The sequence below is a fragment of the Parus major genome, chromosome 20 (assembly GCF_001522545.3).
Source record: "Parus major isolate Abel chromosome 20, Parus_major1.1, whole genome shotgun sequence".
Taxonomy (NCBI): domain Eukaryota; kingdom Metazoa; phylum Chordata; class Aves; order Passeriformes; family Paridae; genus Parus; species Parus major.
The window spans coordinates 1,529,392-1,553,827 of record NC_031788.1 but is presented as its reverse complement, the minus strand read 5'-3'; the positions used below and the strand labels follow the sequence as shown (position 1 = coordinate 1,553,827).

At 43.7% G+C, this 24,436-nt stretch overlaps 1 protein-coding gene and 1 long non-coding RNA gene across 2 annotated transcripts; one reads left to right on the top strand and one right to left on the bottom strand.

Moving 5' to 3' along the window:
* The first annotated feature begins 36 nt into the window (after positions 1 to 36).
* Positions 37 to 12,602, top strand: LOC117245371. Its single transcript, XR_004500024.1, has 2 exons — positions 37 to 123; positions 11,991 to 12,602. It is a non-coding gene; the product is annotated as an uncharacterized LOC117245371 (long non-coding RNA).
* Positions 12,603 to 12,693: 91 nt separating this feature from the next.
* GDF5 (growth differentiation factor 5) lies at positions 12,694 to 24,329 on the bottom strand. Its single transcript, XM_015647110.3, has 2 exons — positions 19,774 to 24,329; positions 12,694 to 18,227 (listed from the first exon to the last, which is right to left on the bottom strand). The coding sequence occupies exons 1-2, from the start codon at positions 20,405 to 20,407 to the stop codon at positions 17,359 to 17,361; spliced, it is 1,503 nt and encodes a 500-aa protein (XP_015502596.1). The 5' UTR covers positions 20,408 to 24,329; the 3' UTR covers positions 12,694 to 17,358.
* Positions 24,330 to 24,436: the final 107 nt, after the last annotated feature.

The following is a 24,436-nucleotide window of genomic DNA, read 5'->3' as shown; positions in this document are numbered from 1 at the left end:
CAGCGGCGTGCAACAGGCCGGTAATGGCACGCTCGAGGGAGTAATTGTGTAACTGTGTCTTCATAGGAAGGAGAGCACCTTTCCCCAGTGTTTAAATCGGAGGTTATAGGCTCCCCATGGAAGGTAAATGTTAAGGACGTTTTCCATTCCATTTCACACACCGCCAAAGGTCAGAGGCTTTCACTTCTGGAGCTGAAGACCCATCACAGTGTGGTGCTCAAGTGAGCTGAAGGGTGTCCCTGCATTCCCCACTCTCACGCAGTCAGATCAGGCTTCCCACAGTAGTCTCACATATCTCATTCCACAAAACAATTTATTCACAGCGCAGGAACCCAGAAACAGCTCGATGCCCTCAGGGAGGGACCTTGAACCCCTGGGCTGTTACACCTTCACAGTCCAAGCACAGCAAAGTCTCAGCTCTTCTGCATGAATCTTTTGCTCCTGTCCTCCTCTCTGTGTCCGTCCACATTCCTGGCTCCTGCTATGTTTCTCAGTGTCATCACCTGGACCTGTCTTTGTGCCCTCTGTTAACCAGAGGTTGGCAGCTCATGGCTCCCACCCTGAGCTCAATCTGCGTTTCAGTCTGCACCTCAGTCTGAAGTTTGCAGGCCAAGTTACCTGGATCCGATTTATTTCTCAATAGTAAAGCCTAGCAACAGCTTTCTGACCTCTCACATCTTGTGTAGGTGCAATCCCTGGTTCTGTTCAGTTTTGGATCAAATTTTGCAACCAAATTGCAGAGGTCGGGTCCAGAGAGTGACAAAACACCTGTTCCTCCTGTTGGTGCTGCAGGTGATCATCTGCCCAATGGAAATAAAGGTCAGCAAGATTATTTATTTCAGAGTTGTGCAAGCCTGGGTGCTTGGTGATGTTCAACAAATCCAGTGTGGCCTAGCAGACTTTGCACAGCATTTTTTAGACACAGAAATTCAGAGTTCGTAACTTCCCAAGTACAGCCCCTCTATTAGGATTGGTTAGTAGTTTCCATACAGCTATGTAACCCAGGAGCCTTTTTGACCTGTAGGCATGATGTAGGTATTACAATGAACATAGTTCACTTTTGGGATACATGGACCCTGAATATTTTCCCAGGTTAGCAATGTAGACATACAGATACATCAACATCTTGATTTACTACTTGAATATTTTCCCAGGTTAGCAATGTAGACATACAGATACATCAACATCTTGATTTACTACATCTTGATTTACTACATCATTAAAGCTTGTTAGATAAAGGATGTCCATGGGTAGGGTCCTGCTCTCTGTTCCACTGATGGGATCTCCTTTCTTGATCATTAGCCTTGAAAGTATACAAAGACCTTAAGCCAAACAACATCCTGACTGAAAAGAATGGGCAAGGAGACCTGCTGCTTTTTAATGCCTTTACTGAGGTCAGCTCTTTGTGGGGGCCCCATGGATCGTGCACACTGCCGCTGCTCCCAGTGGACAGCACAGAGGAGGAGGCGTTCAGCTTTGCTGCAGGGCAGAGCTGGGGCTTCCATCCTCATGAGAGTCCCTGGGAAGACACTGGCTCATTGAAAATCCAGGGTAGTCATGCAGAGCAAGTATGGAGATGAGGTCCAGAACATCAGTAAGTAGCTCGACGTTCTTCCTTGCTCCTTGACCATAGTTCAGAGTCCTCTTTGAGCAATGGCTCGCTGGTTCTAGGGGTCTTTAGAGGTTAATTCCACTTCCACTGGGTGCTAATCCCCGTGGGAGTTCTCTCATTTACATGCTGGGTGGTGTCATCAGTTGCCATTAGAGGTGTGCTGGGAGCAGCAGAGGCAGTGCAGGTACAGAAAAGGGCACGGGTACAAGGCAAGGTGGCATTTAACAAAGAAGGCTGTCACAACAATATCAGGCATAAGGTATTTAACAAAGAAGGCACTTTCCAGTAATAAAATTCAACTGAGTTGACATCTTTGTATAATGATCAGGAAGTCGCGTTTTACTCTTTACACTGACTTAAGATAATCTTGATACATTCCACATTTTTGCAACAGTATGGGAGGCTCCAGGTCTGTGCTGAGGTTTGGTTTGGAAGGTTCAGAGGTGGCAGATCCATGCCTGCCCACTGTTGTCAGCCATATCCTGAGGGATGGTGGCTCTGCCCCGGGACAGCAGGGAGAGCAGCATGGAAGCAGCCATAGCTCCCATGGCTGAGATTCGTCAGGCCACCCTGGCTGCCCCAAGCATCAGTGGGACCCTGGGATAGTACCAGAACATGGCAGAGTCCCTCACCCAGGGTCCCCCAGAGCCAGCAGCTTGCTGCCAGGAGCCATCCCGCCTGCCCCTGCTGCATATTCCCTGCCAAGAGCCATCCCACCTGTCCCTGTTGCATGTTCCCTGCTCCTGGCTGCTGCTGGCACCAGCTTTCACGAGGCCACAGAGTGAGCCTGAGCAGTGACCCAACGGGGTGAAGCAAGCTGGCTTGTTTTGTCAGGTTAGACTGAATCTGGATCACATCCACATCACCTCACAAATGCCAGTGCTGGTGCAGATGTGAGCGGCAGCAGCTGGGGCAGGAGGCGAGACTGCGCTGCCGGCAGCAGCACTGGCTTAGAGGGCTTAGGGAACTATAATGTTCTCCTCCTCTCTTTCCCAGCATGTTAACTGGGATGTCAGCTTCTCAAGAGGGCAGTAGCAGCTGCTTTAATGGCCCTGAAACTTCACAGTAGTCCTTAGAAATCTTTCATATGTTCTTAAATATCAGGCCTCAGTGGGCCAATGGAATCACCTGTCTGGACTTCTGATCCACAGGCATCCCAGATCCCTGTGCTTGCAGCCTGTCTTTCCCAAGATGTTCTGACTCCCCACAGCTATCTGCTGAAAGGGGTTTAACTGTGTCTGACAAGGTGTTTAGTGAACAAGTTGCTCTGACATGAGGGAGGATGTTGAACAATGCAGGGAACTGTGGGATATCTGTTGGGGAAATGCTACATTTCATTTTGTTCTTGTCCCTGTGGCAAGTTCCAGGCAGGAAGGTTAAAGCTGGTTTTGTTGCTTTCTATTTGCTTAGTTGCTCTTTGTGCATTACACTCAAACCAATATTAAATACCACTGTTAACAGCAAATTTCTTGTGGAAAGGCGATGGAGAGGAGTGATTACACTTTGCTGAACCCTCTTTGCCACTAATGAGTTACAGCCATTAAAAATGATGACGCTCAAAAGCGTCATTTGTGACACTAAATTGTGTAGTCATGCAGAGAAAAAGCTCTTGCCACCAGCAGTGTCTCTCAGTGATGTGACATGGTCTGTCCACCACAGCGGACACTTTCCAACTCAGAGATGTGTCTGATAAATATTGACACTTACCTGGGTTTGTTAGTCCTACCTAATGATGCACAGAAAGATTCTGGCACACTTCAGTTGGAGAAAGTTACTGTCCCACCTAATATTCCTCTGCCTGTCACTGCTCCATGAAGCACCAAGCCCTTTCCCTGTCAGTCTGTCTGAACACAGCTCCCAGAGGGAACAGAACAGCACAGGCTCTGATGGGACATGAAGCCAGAAGAGTTGGGTATGGATCTGAGTTTCAATTTTAGTTTCAGTTCTGAAGGGATTCCCTCAGTCAGAGCACTGGCAATTTATTCCCCTTTACATTAATTTTTGCTGTCCTCAAGCTCCTCCACTCAGCCCTGCTCAGTGGGCAGCTCCACAGCTGTGTAGGAATTACATCTGAGATAACAAATCTTCCATGAGGAAGATTCTCCTCTTCCTGGGAGATTGTCACTTGAGGCCACTAAAGAGGCTGAGAATCTTGCTGTCACATGTTTTCTGAAGCATGTTGGGGAACATCAACAATGGCCTCAGGTGTTCATGTGGCTGAACAGGAAAGAGGCATCAGAAAAGATATGATGATATTTCATGTATATAATGAATTGTAAAATAATTTATTATTATTATTATTATTAATCAGGATAATGGTAATAATAATAATAATAATAATTATTATTATTATTATTATTATTATTATTATTATTATTATTATTATTATTATTATTATTATTATTATTATTATTATTATTATTATTTACTAATACATTATATTTGATGGGCCTCCTGATTTGGCCTCCATCCTGTCTTCTCTTTAACCTCTCACAGGCTAGTTCAGTGGTCATTACTACAACTCTCTTTCCTTTTTGTCCTAACTAACAAGGAATGATAAATAATTTTTAAACAAAGACATTTAAACATTTGATCTTCCTGTCCTCCTCATTCCCCATCAGCACATAATTTTCTTTTGAATATCATAGCACATGCTCTTCCATTTTTCACCCAGAAAAGCAGACTGATCATTTTTATTAAGGCCTGTGCTTTTATATTTTAAAATGTTAAATAAGCAGGTTAACTGACCATCTTGAAATAAAGTCCCATAACAGCATCTTGTATTTTTCTCTTGGAAACGTGAATAATCAAAATCAACTTGATAAGGCAATTGTTAAGCCAACATTTTCTGGGGGAAGCTCCTTCCTTCTGAAAAACAAACAGAGCTTTAGACCAGGGCAAAAGTACAAATCTTTCAACTTCAGTCTTTCCTCTGCTTATTCTTGAATTCCTGTCTAAGTAAAAATTTAAAATTGTATTAATTTCCCTTCTAAACCACCTGTTCCTGCTTCTGCAGAAGTAAAGTCAAAGGAACCTCATGGTCATGTGAGGAAAGAGGATCTGTCCATGTTACCTGGGACAAGCAGGACTGGGACATTCTAGCTAACAAGAGGGAAAATAGTCCATAAAGGTATTCCAGGACACTCTGGAGATCATGATAAAGAGAAACCCAATAGAAAAAACTCAGCTCAAGTCCAGCAGGTCTTATTAATTCTGGTTCTGTGCCAATAGTGCAGAAGTGCCAGCTGGCCCCCACAGCTATGTGAGTGTCTTTCCCGGTGCTCCAGGTTCTGAAAGGGCTTTGTATGTACCACTGGAACCAGAGTGGATCTGGCACTGCATCCTGTCTCATGCACTCCTTTAGGACTGGAAGTGCAGATCAGTGATAACATATACCTTGGAGCACTGGTATATGTGGATTGACTTCTTCCAGAGCTTTCCTGGATATGTCTGCACTGCTCTTAGCAGAACTCTGAGTTCCAGCAGAGTGGTGAGGGGCCATCTGACCGCACGGGGAAACCCAGGTTCATTGGATTCCTGCCCCTGGCTGCTGCTGAAGGAAAAGGGCATTTCTAAGCTTGAACTGGTAGTTCATAAACAAATTAGTCATACTTCACTCTTGCAAAATTTTTCTCCTTTTCATATGGAGTAAATCCGAACACTTTGAGGCCAAGTCCACCCTTAGGAATACATTACAAGCTGAAAAAGGACTTTTAATGGAAGAAAATTATATTTTAGCAGCATAAAGGTGCCTAGTCCTCCCCATAAGACTCAGTTTGTGGTGTCAGTGTGCATACATTTTTCTATTGCTATTTCGCAAGAAAAATGCTATTTAAAAATATGAAATTAAGATGTATTTTTCAATGAAAATACAATCCTTACAATTCACTCTGGACCTTGAAATGTTTGGCCAGTATGGAGATAATTCCCTGATCTGGAATTCCTTGGCTAGAGGTGCAAAGCAGTCCTTACTCTGGTCTCCAGGAGGGAGTTACCCCTCTTCTGCACCAGTGCTGAAGGAGGAAAAGCAGACGTGAAGCAGAACAGGCTGCTCAGTGCTGCACCTCACTGAGTTTGGTGAAGCCTGGCAAGCACAACCTGAACTCCATGGCTGAACTGTTCAGGGGGAGTAGAAGTAGGACCTAGTTACTTTTTCCAGGCTTTTATATCCTAGTGGCTGCTGCCACTGTTAAATATGATAAACTCCTATTTGTTCACGTTAGCCAGCCATCAATACTCCCTGTTTGCTGGGCAAGCCCAGGACATTCCCCTCCCCACCTGTCAAATCTGGAGTGTGCTTTGGCACCCTGCCACTGCAGAGCCTCAATGACTTGAGCAGAAACGAGACATCCCAGTACTTAAACTGCCTCTGTTTCATGAGCTTTTCTTCCCATCTGTCTGCTTTCAGCAGAAGAAAGTATTTGCTGGTCAGAGAGGTTTTCCACTTGTGCTTCCTTCAGCTTTCCATTACCTCTCCGAGGTTATATGGGGTGCAGGGCTATACACTGTACTGTACTATATGCAGAGGTGTTCAGACTTAATTTATTCCCTTCTCCTGGATAAAGATTATTGCAGCTGTGTGTTTTGGAAAACTATCAATGAAGGGAGTTCAGCTCATACAACACACTTTCAATAGGGTACTGTACTCTATATTTCCAGGTTCTGTTTTAATTACACTTGCATATTACCTTGGAGGAAGCTGAAATCTGGAAAATGTTTTCTCATATACCATGTCTTAAACCTTCCTGACCTTCTGTTTTATACCAAGTACTTTTATGTTTGTGATGAAAACCATATAATATGGGGCAAGGTCTGGGTATCCGGGATAATCTACCAGAGACATGCTGTCAGTCCTTCCTAGCAAAGACTGAGCAATTCTAACTGAGAAATGTCCCCACCATCCCTCACCCCTCCATCTTCCAGCAGTCATTCCTTCTTCCCTCCCTTCACATGGCTCCTAACAAGAGCCCCATGCTGTGAATAGTGCATGCAGTGGCAGGGAGAGGCTCCTGCTGCTCCGGAGAATCTTGAGGGATGAAGCTACCGGATGGCTCGTGCAGTGCCAGTGTGCTGCCTGTATCCCAGAAAAACAAGGAAAAGGCCCAGCCTCAGCACACACAGGGGCTGTGTCCAGCAGTGCACTCCTACAGCTTCCCAGAGGCTGGTGAGCCAGAGCAGCCCAGGAGCCCTTGAGGTGCCTGAACAGCTCCTCCTGGGCTGCTGGGACAAATGCTGCTCTGGGGTTTCTGTACTGGCTGCAGTGGGCACCACCCAAACACCCAGTATCCAGAATTTAAACCTCCTCAAGACAGCTGGCACTGTGCTGGGGGAGCACAGCATTGGTGAGAGCTCTGGCATGGCATGTACCCTCTGCCAGGAATAAGGAGCTCCAAACAGGTTATGAGCAGGTTACAAGCAGGTTTCAGAGGTGCCCTATGGACTCAAAGCAAGAGGTGCAAACCTCCTCCAGTGATCTGAGAGCGTGTGCTTCCCAGGGCTCACAGCAGAACAAAATGTGTAGGAATCGGGTATCTGGTCCAGAGCAGCTTTCAAACAAATTTTAAATGCATGCCAAAGAGAGCACAGCTTGATTTTCACATCTTTGGGATGTCTGGAGAATGTTCTGGGACAAAGGGAATATGTGTGGATATGTGTGAGCAGCAGAGGGTTTGTCAGTCCCCTGCCCAGCTCTTGAAGCCCAGCACTTCACCATTCCAGAAGCACAGATTGCTGCCAGCATCCTTCTTCTATGACTTCTTGAGGAGTTTGCTCCTCCTGGAGGCATGGGATGGTGGCAACCCCTCCAGCCTGGGACCTTGGGCTCTGATCTGGAGCCTAGCACTGACAGGGCTCATAAGGTCCCACCTTCACTTGTCCCAACACCTCACCCTGAAAAGCAAATTAACTTTTACTTCATAATGAATAACGAATTACATAAGTCATGTTAAGCAGAGCCTTTTTAGTGGCACTGAACTGTTTTTAACTCAGCTGTAAACAAGGATTTTCAACTCTGAGGCAAGAACTTATAAAATGGAAAGCTTTTCATTAGAAAGCAGTGATTATGGAAAAGCAGGGTTGTTCATAATAGAAAGCTGATTCTGAACTCCTAATGTGATGCTGGAGCTGAGAGGGAAAGATGATGCCCAGACTATAAAGGTCAAAATCCAGTAAAAGTAGAAAATTAGTAGCGCCTCTGTGGCATTGATGAGGCTGTTACTGCAACATTAAATGAGTTCAGGTGTTTACATACTAAAAGTATTTGGAGAAGTGAGAGCTTAAAGGAAAAAACCCAAGAAGAGAAAATCTGGTAACAGAGGTGCCCAGCAAAAGCAGAACAAAGTCCATCTACCTCTTCCACAGAAATTAGGAGAAAAACATTCATCACAGTCTGCACAGGTAGAACCATGCCCATGGGAGTAAGTTTTTTCATGCTGCAGACAAAGAAGCCAATTCAGTAATTCAAAGTGGAAACTGGACAGTAAGTAGAAATAGCTGCTTATTAAAAAATGAAGTGCTAATATTCCCAGAATTAGCTTAGAGCTGAATGTGGTGAGCTTTTTAAAACTTTAGGTCCTTAAATCAATCCTGGGTCTCTCTTTCCAAATATGTAATACCCAGCTATTATATAGCGTCATTTAATTCCACAGAACTCTAAAAATAGGCTTTTTTAAAAAAATAGATGGGAAAAGAGACACCACAACAGACAGCCATGCTCCTCTAACAGGACAGTGGCCAACCCCTGGTAAGTCCTACCAGGACTGGTAGGTTGAGCCATTATGTCCCATTCTACCAGTTTACTCCAAGTTTTGGGCTTCATATGGAAGAATAGTTTTGCAGAGTTAGACCATGGATCCCATGGAACTCATCTTCTATAGGGAACAGCAGATCCCTGTAAAGAAAATAAAGACAGGACAAATGTACAGCAAGGGGTTTTTGGCAGAGCTTTTGAACTTCCAGCTGCCAGGGACTCAGAAAGTCCCCTGGACTCATGGTCAGCAGATTTTCATAGATTTTTATTCCTTTTTTTTTTTTTTTAAACATATATAAATTTTAGCATCCCAACCAAGGTGTGCTCAGGAGTTCTGCAGCTGGGCTACCCTGATGGTATCAGTGTATTTCTGCTTCCTTCAAGCCTGTCCTGAGCCACTATCATTTGGTATACTGCTTGCTCCCAGTTCACATTCTTAGTCCTCACCACTTTTCTCTTTTGCCCCAGTCACCTTACACTGAAGGTCTCCAGTCTCATTATTTCTCTCACAGAAGTACTGTTCCATACTTGCTGTCCTTCTTACTGCCCTTCTCCAGATCTTTTGTATCCCAAAGTGTTTCAGTGTGTAGTGGCTGCATATTGTCTTCTCATTTATTCCCTATTTCCCTCTCAGTCATTCCTAAAGTTGTTTTTGCTTCCCTGATTGGTGTAAAAACTGAACAGACACTTCAGGGACTCAGAAGTAAAATTTTTCACCTGTGGTAAGCAGAGCTCATCAGGCCAAATGATCCTCATTGTTCTTCTTGTCCTTATCGCCTGCAAATTAAATTGCCATCCTTCAACCACATTATTAGATTCAGTCAGCATCAACAGCCCTATAATTTGCTTATGATTGCCAGTTCAGAACAGTCACCCTTTAAAGTACTGAATTGAGTTCCTTTTCTCTTGAGATTCCCAAACATCTGGAATTTCCTCCAAATCCCAAGATTTATTAAAAATCAGTAGGCTTACTGGTACAGGTTAAATGTTTTAAAACTGACAATGCCAGCACATGCTCCTCATCACTTTCTTTTCTTAATGGCATGGGGGATATTTCATTACTGTTGCAAGAAGTGAATTATTTCTTACAGCTTTTTCTCTTACCAAAAATATAATGTTTTGAGAGACAGATAGCCCCAGTGTGTTTTGAGATAAATAGCAGGTAATTTTTCTAGAATTCCAAATAATCAATTTGTGTTTAAAGTTTGTATACCACTGAAAAATTCCATCTTTTATTTTCTGGAGCTTACTGATCAAATAGTATTATGCCAGTTCCTCAAGTCCTTTTTTTCTCCCCTTTCTCCTTCCTCACACTCAGTGCTTCTTGCCTGTCTCTTGACTGATCCAGCAGCTGTTCTCACAATGCTCCTGAACCACCAGGTTGTCTGTAACCAGCTGTTTATCTGAGAACACAGGAAGAATCAATCAAATTTGGGAACATGTGCTTTAAGTCCTTCCTCGAGATCAGATCAGCTATTCCCCAGGCCGTGTGCAGGGTTGTGTCTGTCTCACCCCTGCTGTGCAATCTGTCCAGCCTCATGCTTGTGGGGCACAGGCAGGAATGTGACTTTCCCAGTAGCAGTAGGAGACATGGGGAGCTCCCCCTCCTGGTGCCTCCAGCCAGGGAGAAGTGCAGCAGGGAAAAAGAATTGGGCACAAGCTCTCATCACCTTGGCAAGTAAAAAAAACCTCCCAACAAACCCAGGTATTCCTGGGTTTAATAGGAGCATGTCCACTCCCTTTTTCTCCTGGGCAGTACAATTCTCTCATGCCTGCAGCCGAATCTCAACAGGACAGAGGAACCCCAATACCGGTACCTGTCCCCAGCCAGGAGGCTCATTTGGGACACCACACCTGGTGTCACTCACCAGCTCCTGCTCAGCACAGACACTTCAGCTCACTCTCCCAGGCCCTGGCTATTCACTCTTGCTGTTGGGAAAGCTGCTTACTTTAGTGCTTTTAATCAGCTGCTGGAGTCAAGGGCTGCTGAGAAAAGCACAAAAATGCCAAAGTTAAGCACTTTGTAAAGTCCAGAGCTACCTTTAACCTCAGGCTGCACATGGCTAGGAGAAGATAAACTGCTTGTGCCTGGGGCCCAGCAATGACATCTGTGATCCACCTGAAAGTCTCATAAATGAAAGTCCCTCATCATCCAGACTCAGGTTTCTAACCTCTATTGGTTTGGACTCCAACAACAGCACACATGGCCACAGTCAGTGTTGTAGAAAAGTTACTGCTGTTTCTGCCTGTTCAAAGCCACTGTCAGAAGTTATGTGCCTCTGCTGAGCTTCTGAAGTATTGTACCAGCAAAGATGCAGGGATCATCCTCTGGTGATGGGCACTGGTGAGGCTGAACCTTGAATCCTGGGACCCAGTTCTGGGTCCTTCATGACAAGAAAGACATTGAGGGGCTGGAGCGTGTCCAGAGAAGGGCAGTGAAGCTGGGGAAGGGTCTGGAGCACGGGTGTCATGAGAAGAAGCTGAGAGAGCTGGGTGGGCTCAGCCTGAAGACAAGGAGACTAAGGAGGGAAGGAAATTTTCGCCCAGTGGGGGTTGATCTCCTCAGCCAGATAACAAGTGTCAGGACAAGAGAAAACAGCCTCAAGTTATGCCAGAGGAGGTTTAGGTTGGATATTGAGGTCAATTTTTTCATAGAAAGGGTGGTCAGTCATTGAACAGGCTGCCCATGGCTGTGGTGGAGTCACTGTCCCTGGAGGTGCTCAAAAATGTGTGGATCTGGCACCTGGGGACATGGGTTAGTGGTAAACCTGGTAATCCTGGGTTGAGGGCTGGACTCCATGATCTTGGAGGTCATTTTGAACCCCAATGATTGTGTGAGTCCATGATCCAGCAGCCTGTTCTTGCTCTAAGCCTTCAGCAGCTTCTGGGCTAGAGCTCTCAGGAAAGCCCTGGAAGCCTCCAGCATGAGAAGGACAGGCAAAGTGCTAAGAAAGAATTACTTGCACCAAGCCCTCAGAATAATGGGTTTTTTTCTTGTAGACACATAGAAAGAATCATGGAATCATTTAAGTTGGAATGGATGTCTGAGATCATTGAGTCCAACCTTTGACTGATCACTACCTTGTCAACTAAAGCACAGCCCTGTCACATCCAGTTGTTTCTTCAACACCCCCAGGGATGGTGACTCCACCATCTATCTGGGCAGCCCCTGCCAATGTGTGACAACTCCTTCTGTGAAGAAATTCTTCCTGTTGGCCAATCTGAACCTCCCCTGGGGCACCTTGAGTCTGTGTCCTCTTGTCCTGGTGATTCTCACCTGGGATGTGTCTGCTCCCCCAGCAGCACTGCCACCCATCCAGCTTGTGTACACTTGGAGGTGCATCCCCTTCACAGTTCCTCCTGCATTTGCTCCACCTTATTATTCAGTCTTTCACCCAGTCTCACCCTGCTGCTGTGGGGGCAGCCTGTGTCCCCCTGAGAGCCACTTGTCCCCAGTTCCTCTCTCCCAAGCCACATTCCCTTAGAGCACCTCCTCCTGCTTCTCCCCTCACTGCCTTTAGCCCTTTAATCCTCCCTAGCTGGGTTCCTGTAACCCGATCACCAACCCTATGAGTTAATGACTTCTTTGCCATCTGAAGTTTATGAGTCTTGTTTCACCTTTTTTTGCAGAAAAGAGAGCTGTGGGGAAGATATCCATCCCTTTCTCTCAGCATGGGAAGGACCCAAGTTGTGTTCCTCTTCTAAGAGTTCTGGAGAAATATTAATGTTTTGAAGACGTTTACATGAGCAAACAGAAATGAGTCTGGTTTTATCAATTAAAGCCTTATTTCTGACTTTATGCCACAATCAATGGCATTGTGTAAAAACAGCCAGATGGAAAATGGATGTGCAGAAGCAGTACCTTCCTATAATTCAATTTAATTAGTTTAATGGCATTTCTCTGGCAGTATGATGGGCAGAGGCTGCTTAGCCTGGATTCCTGGATGGCAAAATATAGCTTAAGATGTTATATCAAAGAGATTCTAAGGGAAGAAAACAGTGAAAAGAACATTTGCTGTCCCCTAGCAGAGGGTTAGCCAATTAATCACTGTTATTGTTGACTAAGTAATTTTTTCTTGACAGCTGTGCCCTTCAAAATGACATCAGGGGAAACTGAATCCATTTGCATTACTTCAGCTGGCCAAATCACTGTAGAAAGTTTAAACTAGTTCTGAAAAAAAACAACGAGGAAAACAGGGACATCAGTGAACTCCGAATGACAGAATAAATGGGCTATTCTGAGTACTCTGCAAAGTGCATTTACTGCTCTGTATTTACTATTTCTCAAAAAAAATTAAGATTATTGTTTATTGAATTTGTTGAGAAGCAATGAAATCTCCTGCAATTTTATTTTTAAATATCATTTTACTACCCAACAGCAATAGTAAATCCATAAAATAACACGATTGACTAGGACTATGAAGTAAAAAAAAAAATATTGTTTGCTTTGTACATTCTTACTAGTCTTGGCTAAGATGTTATAAAAGCAGTATCTTTTAACACCTTTTATTATACAAGGGTCAAGGGGTTTTTATGTTTCTTAAAGAAAGCTTCAAATAGCCCACATAGTGGGCTCCTGCATCTTTCATATGGCTGCTGTATAAACAAGGCCATTTTACACAGGAAATGACATAACCATGTAAAAGTGTACATGGAGTTTAGGCACATATTCAAACACTAATGGGAATGCATTGTTTTCAATGGCATACTTTTATGTTTACCTATTGAGCTTAGTACCCATTTTTTAGCCAAATACAACAAAAATTATCCACACATACCTGTCTTATAGTGTACTGTTTATTTGAAATTTGGACCTTCACAAAGACTCTCATGGGACAGATAATGACCTTAAAAAGTAAATACAAGTGAGGCATTCTCAGTGAGAGAGTGAAACCTGCCATCATAAAGGTGGAAAGCTAAACTTTTAACCTGTATTGCTTTACAGCTCAGGTTTCTGCCATCCAGTTGCTCACACCAACTCACCCATGGGAAGAAAGTCATAACAATAATTTAGGGTGTCTATCTTTGCACATTATATAATTACCTGGCTAAAGAAAGTGGTGCCAAATTCCTGCAGTCATAGAATCACAGAATCACTCAGGTTGGAAAAGACTTCCACTAAACCACATCACCAAATGTCACATCTGCTTGTTTGTGGAACACTTCCAGGGATGGTGACTCCACCACTTCCTTGGCCAATGTCAAGATTCCCTGTTTCTCTCCAGTTTCTGTCCTGAGTGTCAACTCCAGGGTGTGCCTTATTCCCAAGCCCCTGCATTTGGAGGGGAATGAAGATAGAGTGAACCCTGCCTGGGTCTTTCTTTTGTGCTCATCCATGTCATTCATGTACTTTGGGAAATTTCAATGCCTGTTTCTGTTCACATGCCAGGTAATTCAAACTGCAGATTACTGTGTAAAGTCTTGACAAGATTGGCAACAATTTGTGAGAAGACAGAAGTTTGTGCCAGGGGATTCCAATGCCTCCAACAATGTACCAATAAAGCACCTATAGGCTAGTACACATTTACACCATGGAGAAAGTCAGTAGAGCATTCCAGAATAAAATAGTGTTGAACTGCAATTCCCAGACTTATCGAACAATTTCACAATATAAATGCAAAAAGACACTCTGGACATGACAATACTGGTTTATAACTAATGGTATAAACCAGAATAATCAATTTGAGACCTGAAAGTGGAAAAACCCTACCCTATTCCTATGCTTACAATTATAAACTCCTACCCTATTCCTATGCCCACAATTATAAACTCCTTGTTTTGAGCTGACCCAAACTTGAGCAGTGTTAGGGCTGTCCCTTCTGGATGCCACCACATTTGAGAGACCAGCCAAGCAAACTGAATGTCATGTTACCTCCTAATCCATACACTTGGGCTTAAACTGCTTCTGTTTTGGCCAAACCCATTTCTGAAGCAGTAATAATCCATTATGATTTCAGCATTTTACTGTCTGTAGTTTCAAATTTGTTTAATCTGATATTACATACCTACTGTTTTTTTTTTTTTAATTTTCCTTTCTAAGTATAACTCCCATCAAGCAGAATGTAGGCTTTCGAATGATTAGCAAAGGGTGTTTTTTAAGGCTTTAATTTGTCAGTATTTCTTTTAATTTTTCCTCAGATCATACTGTTTGCTTTGGGATTATTGCAAAACCTTGGCATATTTTTCCATTTAGATGCTGATACATACTCTATTTAAATACCATTTCCTTGAGTCTTTAGCTTGCTTTATTCATGCATTGAAAAAGTCATACAAGGACAGCAAGAAAGAACCTCAGAGAGGTTAACACCTCAGGTTTTAGAAACTTTCTATCATGACCAACCTCACCAGGACTCTTAGACTGGTCACCAGCTCTGCAGTGTGAACCAAACAGGAACTGCCCTTGTCAGATTTACAAGCTACCATGCCTTGCCTGTAACACCAGTGCTCCCATCCACAGTTGTTACAGCACTTGATGAATCCAGGTGGTACTGAAGCAAACTGCCCCGTGCAGGCACACCTAATCCCAGGAGTTAACTTGTCTTAACTTAGATTTGCTTCAAGTGTATTTAAATAGGCAGTATTTGCTATTTTAAACTGATCACCCTGAGCCATTGAGGAACGTGCCTGTGTGGTTAATGACAGGCATGGCACAGCTGTGTGTCACACATCAGAGCAGAGATTTCCTTGGGAATGTGAAAACAGCATTCCCAGAGAGTGGGAGCAGCACTTGCCTAAGGAATAAAGGAGACAACCCTTTGTCATGGTCATCTGGCAAACCTCTCCAGGAGATAGCTGGAGCCAGTGCTAGAGGAAGTTGCAAACACACCTGAGAACAGCCAGGAGCAAGAAAAGAACTGCTTGAGCAGATTGGGGGAAAAAATGCCTGAGCTGCTCTCCTGGCTTGGGACTTGTCAGGGGAATGTTTTGCCTCCTGCTGTGGCAATGGTAAAAATCAGTGGTACCTAAATCAGCTTTTAGTAAATCTTAGATTTGTGGTTTTGAAAGACTGGCTGGTGATGAGCAGTTAGTGCTGGGGTCAGTAACTTCTGTGCCCAGCCTAAGGCTCCATGAGGATGAGGAGGAGCAGGACCTGGGAAGGGCACACTGAGGGTCCAGAAGGGAGATGGAGAATTCCTGTGGGCAGCCCTGACCCATCAAAAAGACCCATAAAATGCTGAAATTTCTCACACGCTTTTTACAAAGTAGCTTCAAGTGCTTGTCATTCTAAGTGCCTGCTGCCCTGCACACTGGGGATTCAGCTGCAAGTGCAGTTTTTTGGTCCCCAGGTTTGCAGCAGTCAAGCAGTCCCTGCAGGCAGGAAAACCAGGCAGTGTCAGTCTCTGCAGGCAGGAATGATGGCAATAGGAAATCCCACAGACCAAAGCTCCCTGCAGGGCCATCCTGCATCCCTGAGCTGCAGGTGAGGGCACAGGGCAGGTCACCTGCACAGGGGTCCCCAAGGTGTCTGGGAGCAAGGCTGCTTATCCAGGTACATTAATCTGGTTAAAGGCTGAGCTGCCCAGAGAGAGCAGGAGGAAGGGCAGAGCTTTATGTCACTGTTTATGGCCATTGATCAGGAATTTAGGATGTTTTGCTGCTGGTGTGAGCTTTAGCATGTCCAGACTGGGGTAGTGAGCAGAAGGACCTTGGGGACTGTACTCAGCTCCTTGCCTCTATCCACACCTGTGATGCTGTGCAGAACCAGGAAATCTTAGGACTCAGTGGTCTAAGCAATATCAAACCCTAGCATTTGTATTTTGTACTATTGGTAAACTCTTTCAGTAATTTCTGATGGTTCATAGGACCTTTCTGATCCGTCTGTAGTTGAATATTTGGTACCACTTTTGTGGATGGAAATATACAGGGTCAATCCCATTTATAATCCATGCCTATAATAGATAAAGGGGAATATACAAGCACACAGCCCTTGGAGGATGGAATAAAAGAATACCAAAGCTCTTTTGCAACCATCTGCATAACTCATTTTTGCCCTAGACACACCAAGTCATAGTGTCATTCCCCACCAGATCAAACCAGGCCTTCCTTTCATATCTTTCTTTCAATGTTTCCACAGCTTCTCTCTGTGGCAGCAAAAAACACAAACACCTGGTATTCTGCTGCATGGAAAAGTCCCTTTCACTTGCATTTATTGTACAAAAACATAAAACAATTTCTTAATTGCATTATAATTATGCAGAGTTGGACAGCTAGGCACAATGCAGCACTGTGTCAATAATTTATTACATCTTAGGCCATAATTGAACACTTTTACTGTGAACTTTTGAGAACAACTTGGACCTTATACAGACTAATATATTTTGCTACATAATAATGGAAAGGTGGATACTTAAGAAAGATATGTAGCTTGGAGGAAAACATACATGGAAGCAAATAGTTCCTGCATCACCTATCTTCACATAAAACTTAAAACTAAACCAACATATTATATTTAATGACCCCTTTTTATATATGCATAGTTTCAAGAGCTAATCAGAAAGAAATCATATTACAGTGCAACTATTTACACCAAGATGGGGGCACACCAGAACACAACACTTCTCAACATTGGGACTCTTTTCTCACATTTATGAATGGACAAAGCCCAAGGGAATCAGGCAGAAATTCAGTCTCAAGAACAATGGTCAAGGAACAAACAGCTCATATCCACAGCTCACTGATATCATCTCTATCCACTGCCTCGAGGCTAAAAGCAGGAGATCTCAAGGTGTAGAGGTATCATCTTCTCTGTCATGGACTTCACTTAGAGTCAGTCCTGTGTTGCCAGTGGCACAAGGCCTTAAATCCAGCTGTGTGACAGCATCCAAATGCTACTGAAATATGTCCATGGGGAAAACACAGAAACGGTGGACTTATTGCTACATCCTTGTAAACATACTTACCCTAGGGGTAAGAAACCTAGTTAACCTTGTTTGAGGAGAAGTTATGTCCAATGTGTCATATTACCTCTCATAATATATTCACACAAGCAACTGTTCTGCTACCTACAACCACACGACTCCACCACCATGTCCTCATACTGCTTGTAGACCACGTTATTTGCAGAGTCAATGAAAAGAATGCTGATGGGGCTCAGCCGGGTTGGGACACAGCAAGTCGGGGGGGTGGATTCAGGATCCATGGAGTTCATTAATGTCTGGATAACTGCGTGGTTGGTGGGCTCCAGGTGGGATCGGAGGGGGAATTCACAGAGCCCTTCGCAGTGATACGCCTCATACTCCAGAGGGGCTATTATCCAGTCATCCCAGCCCATATCCTTAAAATTCACATGGAGGGCTTTTCTGCTGCACCTTGCCTTCAGGTTCTTGGTGGGCCTCTTCCCTTGCCGTGTTGCTAGAGGAGCTCTTCTCTTCCTCCTCTGGTTGAATAAGTACTCATAGACAGTTTTGTCATCTTGGCCGGATCTAGCTTTGATTTCATTGAAGAATAAGTCTCTTTTTTTTGTCCTCCCAAACACCAAGAACAGAGCCTTTTCATTGACCTGTCTTCCTGTTCTATTAAATCCCACACTCCTGAGATCAACAGCTCTCCCCCTGTCAAAAGTTTCCAGTTCAAAACACAAATTAACCAAGTTTTTAAAGTTTCTGAAAAGCTTCCAGATGTCAAACACTTCCCACTTGGGTGTATCAGTGATACTGACAGTCCGAGAGTCCAAGAGCGTTGAGGCTTGTCTGTTTGTAGAGCAACTAAATAATTTTACTTGGGAAGCTTTTCCAGAAGAATGAGACTTCCATGTATCAGAAGGTTTTTTTCTCAATATTCGAAGCTCTGCTCCCAGCAAGCCATCTTTTTCTAATGCACTGATGTCAAAAATATATTTTTGTTTTCTTATAGTTGGTGCTCGCTCATCTAAAAAAAGCACACAGATTTTTAAATGTATATCAAGCACAGACCAATATAACTTAATCAGTTCTTAGTGGTTTTCCTCAAATTTGCTTATAAGCCTTGAAGTTAGCCCACTGAACAGAAAGAACAATTTTTGTCTAAGGGATCATTTCCATGCAGGGACTCAGAAGAATTCAGGGACTCACCAGAGAAATGAGTTTCTGCATCTGCCTTGTAGAAATCTCCTTTCTTTCATCAGTGGGAATTTTCTACCTTCAAAGTTGTGATCAGCCACTTGAAAAATAACACTTTTTCAGGGCTGAGCAGTGACAGGACCTATTCACCATTTCTATCCTACTTAAATTACTGAAACAGAGCTTGGTAGTAGCCAGGCCTTATGCTGGCTCCAAACATGAACAAATTTACTCTTGGATGATACAATGGTGAATTAGTTCTCTAAAACCAGCATCCTCAGGAACTGCCAGACACAAGGATAATTGCCTAGTTAACTAAACACCACATAATTCACAATTTTTCAAACTGGGCAGAAAATCATTCCTTTCATTATCCTGATTTTATATTTGCTTGCTTCAGCTGGTGAGGAATCTGGCTGAGCCAGCCTTCCAGTGACGTGACACTAACAGTGCCTTCCAGTGGCAAGCTGGGAACCTGGAGGCAGCACTTGTGAGCAGAGTATCCCCCCTTCCCAGCAGCCAAGCTATTTTTGAAGAGATGGCAACAAGTCCAGTCCTGGTGAGTCTTTCATCACAATTCCTTCACCAGCTGTGTTGCTTCCTTGACCATGACAAAACTCTTACAAATGTCACTGGAAGCAGCAAGGGCCTCCCAAAGCAGGGTGGTGAGGTGAACATCATTCGTTGGGAGGCTGGTTATTTCTCCTGTGAAATCAGACACTAGCCCAGATTTTCAAAGGTGTTTGGAACAGAAATGGTGAGCTGCAAATTCTGGAGTCCTGGATGTTATTACCCTTGGTAGCCTGTGCTGAGCTATGGGCTTTTTGGTGGTACCTGAAAGCTTTAAGCTAGTACAGATATACCCACTCCACAGGATAATGACTTCAGTGTAGTTCCTCACAATTCTACCTTGAACAAACCAGACTGGCCCTTTCATGGTGAAAATTGTGGGGTTTTTTTCACAGAGTAGCTCTGTTCTTAGTGTATTATATGTTTTTAGGCACACTACAGCCTAATGTTAGCTGTTTCCATGAGCTAGTTTCCAGCTAGCTAGAAAGAAAATAAGACAAAAATGCAAAAGATTTTAAACACCTAAGCATGCAAAGACTGATTGATTTTCAACAATATGCATCTAAAATACTTCCTAAATGTTTTCTTTGGCTGCCACACAACCATCTAGTTCTGCCTGTAAATGAGTTTTCCAAGATAAGGCAGGAGGACAAAATCTGCAGCAAAGTTGTGTGATTTCATTTACATTAAATAGAGTTATTTGACTTTACCAAAATATGAATATTTTCTAATACACTCTGCATTTATAAACACACTCAGGCATCTCTCTCTGTCCACACTCACTCACACACCAGCTCCTTTCTTACCTTGTCCTTTGTCTATAAAGCTGGTTATTGTATTGGCAAGTCCAGCCTCCAGTTTTACACTTCCATTAACACCCTTTCTTTCTGCATCTGAGAGAGTCCTGTACAAAGAGAGCATGTATTCATGTGGCGTTATCGGGGGATGTCGGAAAGTTTCCTTAGCTTCCCTCTGGGTTACAGGCTCTTTAGTCTTTTTGGTTTTGAAAGAATCAGTGTCAGTACTGCTTGTGCCAGTTTTTTTCAAAGCCACCTTGCTGCTAAGATTTTGAACCTTTGGAGTCACTGTCCTTACTCCAGAAGGTCTGCTGGGGAGATGTCCTACCTTGCCCTCCGTGGCTGCTGTTCTTGAGGGAACCTTCTTTGAGTCATCGTTCTTGGCCAGCAGAGCTCCAGCCTGAACAGCACTGCTTTTAGTCCTGGCCTTTGAGGTCCCAGCACTGTATCCATGGCTTGCAGTCCTCAGTGTACCTGCCCGTGTGGAGGGATTCCTCTCCTTTCCTTCTGCTTTCAAAAAACCTAGTTTAGATCCTGGATTACCCTGGCCTGCTTCAGAATTACTCAGCGCTCCAGGAACTAGATCCAGAGACAGCCAAGTCAAATGCCAAAGCAGTAAAGTGAGAAAATGCAGGATTTTCATCCTCTGGTCTTCCTCTGAATGCCACTAAAGAAAAAATCAGAAAAGGTTCCTCCAGTTTGGCAGAAGAAAACATGAAAGAAATTAAAAACCAAAGTTAGCAAAAATGGCTTTTGTTTGAGATTAAAACATTTCAAATATCGTTGTTCAATACTTGTATCCAGTCCCATAGTGGAAATGCTCATGTACTCAGATATGATCTCCCCTGACTTCAGTTAGCAGCTATAAAGAACTTGTTCTTGAAAAGAGAAAGTTTACCACCTCGTTTTCTTCTGTAAAACTGACTGAAAACTTGAAGGAGTCTTGTTTAAATCCAAGGGTTTTTTTTTTTTTTTTCCAAGAAGGAAGAATGGCGTAATGCTGCCTCTGTGTTAAAAGGTTTTTTTAAAGTTTTGAGTTTTGAATCCTTTCCAGTGAAAATATTTCACACACAGAGACCTGCAGGTGCTCAGAAATCTTTTACAAACCTGAACTCTGGAATTGGAAACGGAATTCCAACAAACCTATTTAATTACTCTCTGATGTCATGCTGTCTAAACTAATTTAACTGCGATATATTTCTTTAAAAAAATCTTCTTTACCCTTTTCATTAGCATGAGTCATACTCTGCCTCATGTGAAACAGCTCCACAGGCTCAAAACTCCAGAGGATGCCTTTTCAAGTGGCAGTATGACCTCTGCCTCAGCCCTCGATGAACTTCACATTTAGACAGGACAAACTGCAAGATCAACAACTGAGAGCTGTCACACAGTCCACTGGACACATACATAAACTAATTTAGAAATAATTCATGTAGCTCTTTTTCCAGAGAACTTTGTTCCCCTGTGACTGAAGGAAGGGCTGTGCTGTAATGCAGGGGCTTAACGAGGGTAACATTTAATTTTACACAAACACAACAGGGCCGTGCCCGCAGTCACTGTATTTTGGCTTATTTATTGCTGTGCTTTAAAAAACCCCCTTGTCAGCCCAGCTGGAGGAGAAGCAGCTCCTGCCGGAGGGGATGCCCCGCGGGGCGGGCGCGGTGCAGCGGGGCAGCAGTGCACCCTGCAGGCAGCCATCCTCCTCCTCCTCCTCCTCCAGAGCCGCTCGGGAGCTGGAGACAGGCTGAACCACATCTTTCCTCCTGAGACTGCTGAGCACCAGCCTTTGTTTTAATTTTAAAATGTCCAAAAACTGCTGACACCGGGGTCCCAAGAAGGCTGCAGGTCAAACCCAGCACTCCTCACGGTCAGGGCTGTCCTGCGGCTTTCAGCCATCCAGAAGAGAGTGTGGAGCAAATGTGTCTTTCCTAAGCTGCCAAAAATGAACTGTTGTTCTAAATGAGCTTTTGGGAAAAGAGGCATTGGGCTGGACTCAGCAGGGATTACTGGGACCCTTCTCTCATCTTGCACTGATACTAAGCCCAGTCCTTATCCTGCAATTGCTTTTCTTTCAAGATGAAAGGGAAAAGGTACACCACCTTTTAGGTTGTTCTGTGTGTGCTGTAGCATTCCCCACCCACCCTGACTAGCATCAGAAACACTGAACTGCTTTCATAAATAACAACCTTCATGACATGAGGAGCTCTGAATGTTTAACTTGTTTTGATGGAGGAACTGAAGGACAGAAGAGTTAAGTGATTTTACAGATGTCACAAATAAGGTAGATTCAAATCATGATCCTCCTGATTTTGATCTAATGGCCCTTCCTCTGATGTCAGTTGTGCTTTTGATATTTCCCTACAAAGTAAAGCAGCTTCTCCTGGGAGTTACCTCTGGTGAAACCATGCCCCAGTAGTCACTCCACACCATCCCATGGCCCTCCCAGCCATGCCATCACTTTGTCCTTCCCATATTGCCCACCTTTCTGCTGGGTGGTGTGCTGTCTCTGGTTCTGCACCATGGGGGTATTGATCAGCTTGCCAGTAAGCCACAAAAGTAGCTAAATGTTGAGCTTCCACTTTTAATCTATCCAGCTTCCAGTTTTCACAATGCTTGTAAGAATTTAATATCCTTAAAAGGGTGTTTGTTTTCTCAAACTTGGCTGAGATTTGCAAGTAGATTTAAAAATTATTTAAGAGATGGACATGAAAGAGCAGGAGGTTGGACAATGTGATTACATTGGCCTTATCTTAGTAAATCAGATTAGTGTATGATTATTCATATGTTCAAAGAATATTTGCATGTCTGAGATTAAAATATCTTAGTGGGCTGGACAGAGCTAAACAGAAAAAAAAGGAAAAGCAAGCAGAAGAAGGTGTGCAAACTAATCTCCCTCTTTAAAAGAGGCTGTCTTGAAGCAAACTCTATCTCAGTGCTTGGAACCACGGGAACACAGATGCTGTAGAATGCACTGAGCCCCACAGAGCCCAGAGTGGAATGCTGACCTTGAACAAGACCCACAGACTTGGGGGTTCCTATAAACTCCCAAAGTGGAGTAATTCCAGCTGGCTTAATTCAAACTCCACTGGGATCTTCAATATGCAGCTAGAAACCTTCCTGCTGGTGAGGCTTTGGATGTAGGACACAGTTCCAAGCCTCTCACTGCTCACCACCTGCCAAATTTCTGTGCACCCTCATGTGGCTGGGTTCATGTAGCCCACCTGTCCTTCTCAAGCTGTTCTGTGACAGCAGCTCCTCCCTCACACGGTGTGTGTATGGATTTCAAAAGGGAGGGTCACCCATGTTCCTGCGCCCTGGAAGTGCATTGTCTCCTGCTCTCCAGGTCCTGAGATTGTGACTACATGAGCTGTGATGCCTTCTCAGACAACCTCAGCGAACCCTTCTGGATGTCCAGCATGGTCTAGAGGAAAGGATCGCTCTGGGGAGCCAGAGGAAGATTTCATAGTGTTGAAAACGTTGCCATTCCCTGAGGATGAATGGCTCCACTGGATATGTGATGCCAAGAGTTAGAATTTGTTCTCTGGTGCACACTTGCAGCTGAAGTTGCACATGGAAGTCTTCATTCTAGTGACCTCTCAGGAATTTCATTGTCCTTTCCCAGGTGGACTAATTTCCAGAAAGGACTTACAGGACTGAGTTAACTCCACATATTAGGCCATTTGCTGTCACCTTGTTTTGCTTATTGAAATTATCATTCTGTTTCTGTGAGGATTTAGACCTCCCTACTATAGCTCTTGGGGGACTGTTTTTAAAAGGATGAAGCTATAATTTTAGGAAGGAAATTAAAAGCTCTGTGCTTTCCAAGGGGAAAGATTTACACAAAACTTACAGATGTTATAATTAAAACTGACTTGTCTTGGGCCAGAGCAAAACAAATGTAATGATGTTTCCACTCCCATGTGAAGGTGGCATAATTTTAAAACACTGTGCTACAATGTTGTGATGCTAAATAAAAAAGTGGAAGTCCAAAGAAATAATTGTGACATTAGTTTTCAAGAAACTTGGCTACATTTGCAAACAGGAGTGAAGTACAATGCACAGAATCTTAGAAACATGGAATATCCTGAGTGGGAGTGTTATTTTTGTTTCTTGATTCCACAGATGTACCTAATTCCTTCAACCCTGAATTAAGTGGAATTTTTTTTGTTTCCTAATTTTTGGTACCTTTGCCTGTACCAGTTAGAAAAATTCAGGGTTTGTTTCAAGCTTCTTCAAGCCTATTCACTAACAGAGTCCCTCCATTTGGTATACAATGTTAATTAGCCTCAATTGCCTTTGATAGGTATTGTTCGTCTTTGTAATAGAAGCACGATTAAATGGTTCAGGATTTGAGACAGAGATTCAGAGATCTCAAATTACTCAGCTGACCAAAGAGAACTTTGGTGGCAATTAATTAATTCTACCTCTTTAAAAAAAACCTAGAATGTCAGTGATGAGGCATTCACTGTCACGGGAAAAAGCAGGGACTGAAAACAAGGCAGTATTATCCAGCAGCCAAATACTAAACGAAACATGTTTTTAGCATCTAAGTCCCCGAGCAATTCCCGATGAATTGCGGAGGGTTCACTATCAGTTTTTTGTGATTACAGTCGCTGCCGGGGCTGGCGCCGCGGGAAGGCCCCGCCGCCCCTCACGGAGCCTGCGCTGGCTC

What these genes read in the sequence shown, in the direction of transcription:
- GDF5 (XM_015647110.3), bottom strand. Translation starts at nt 20,407, where the DNA reads ATGAAAATCCTGCATTTTCTCACTTTACTGCTTTGGCATTTGACTTGG. An exon ending in CTTTATAGACAAAGGACAAG is followed by an intron (nt 18,228 to 19,773) that starts GTAAGAAAGGAG and finishes TGCTTTTTTTAG; the next exon opens with ATGAGCGAGCACCAACTATA.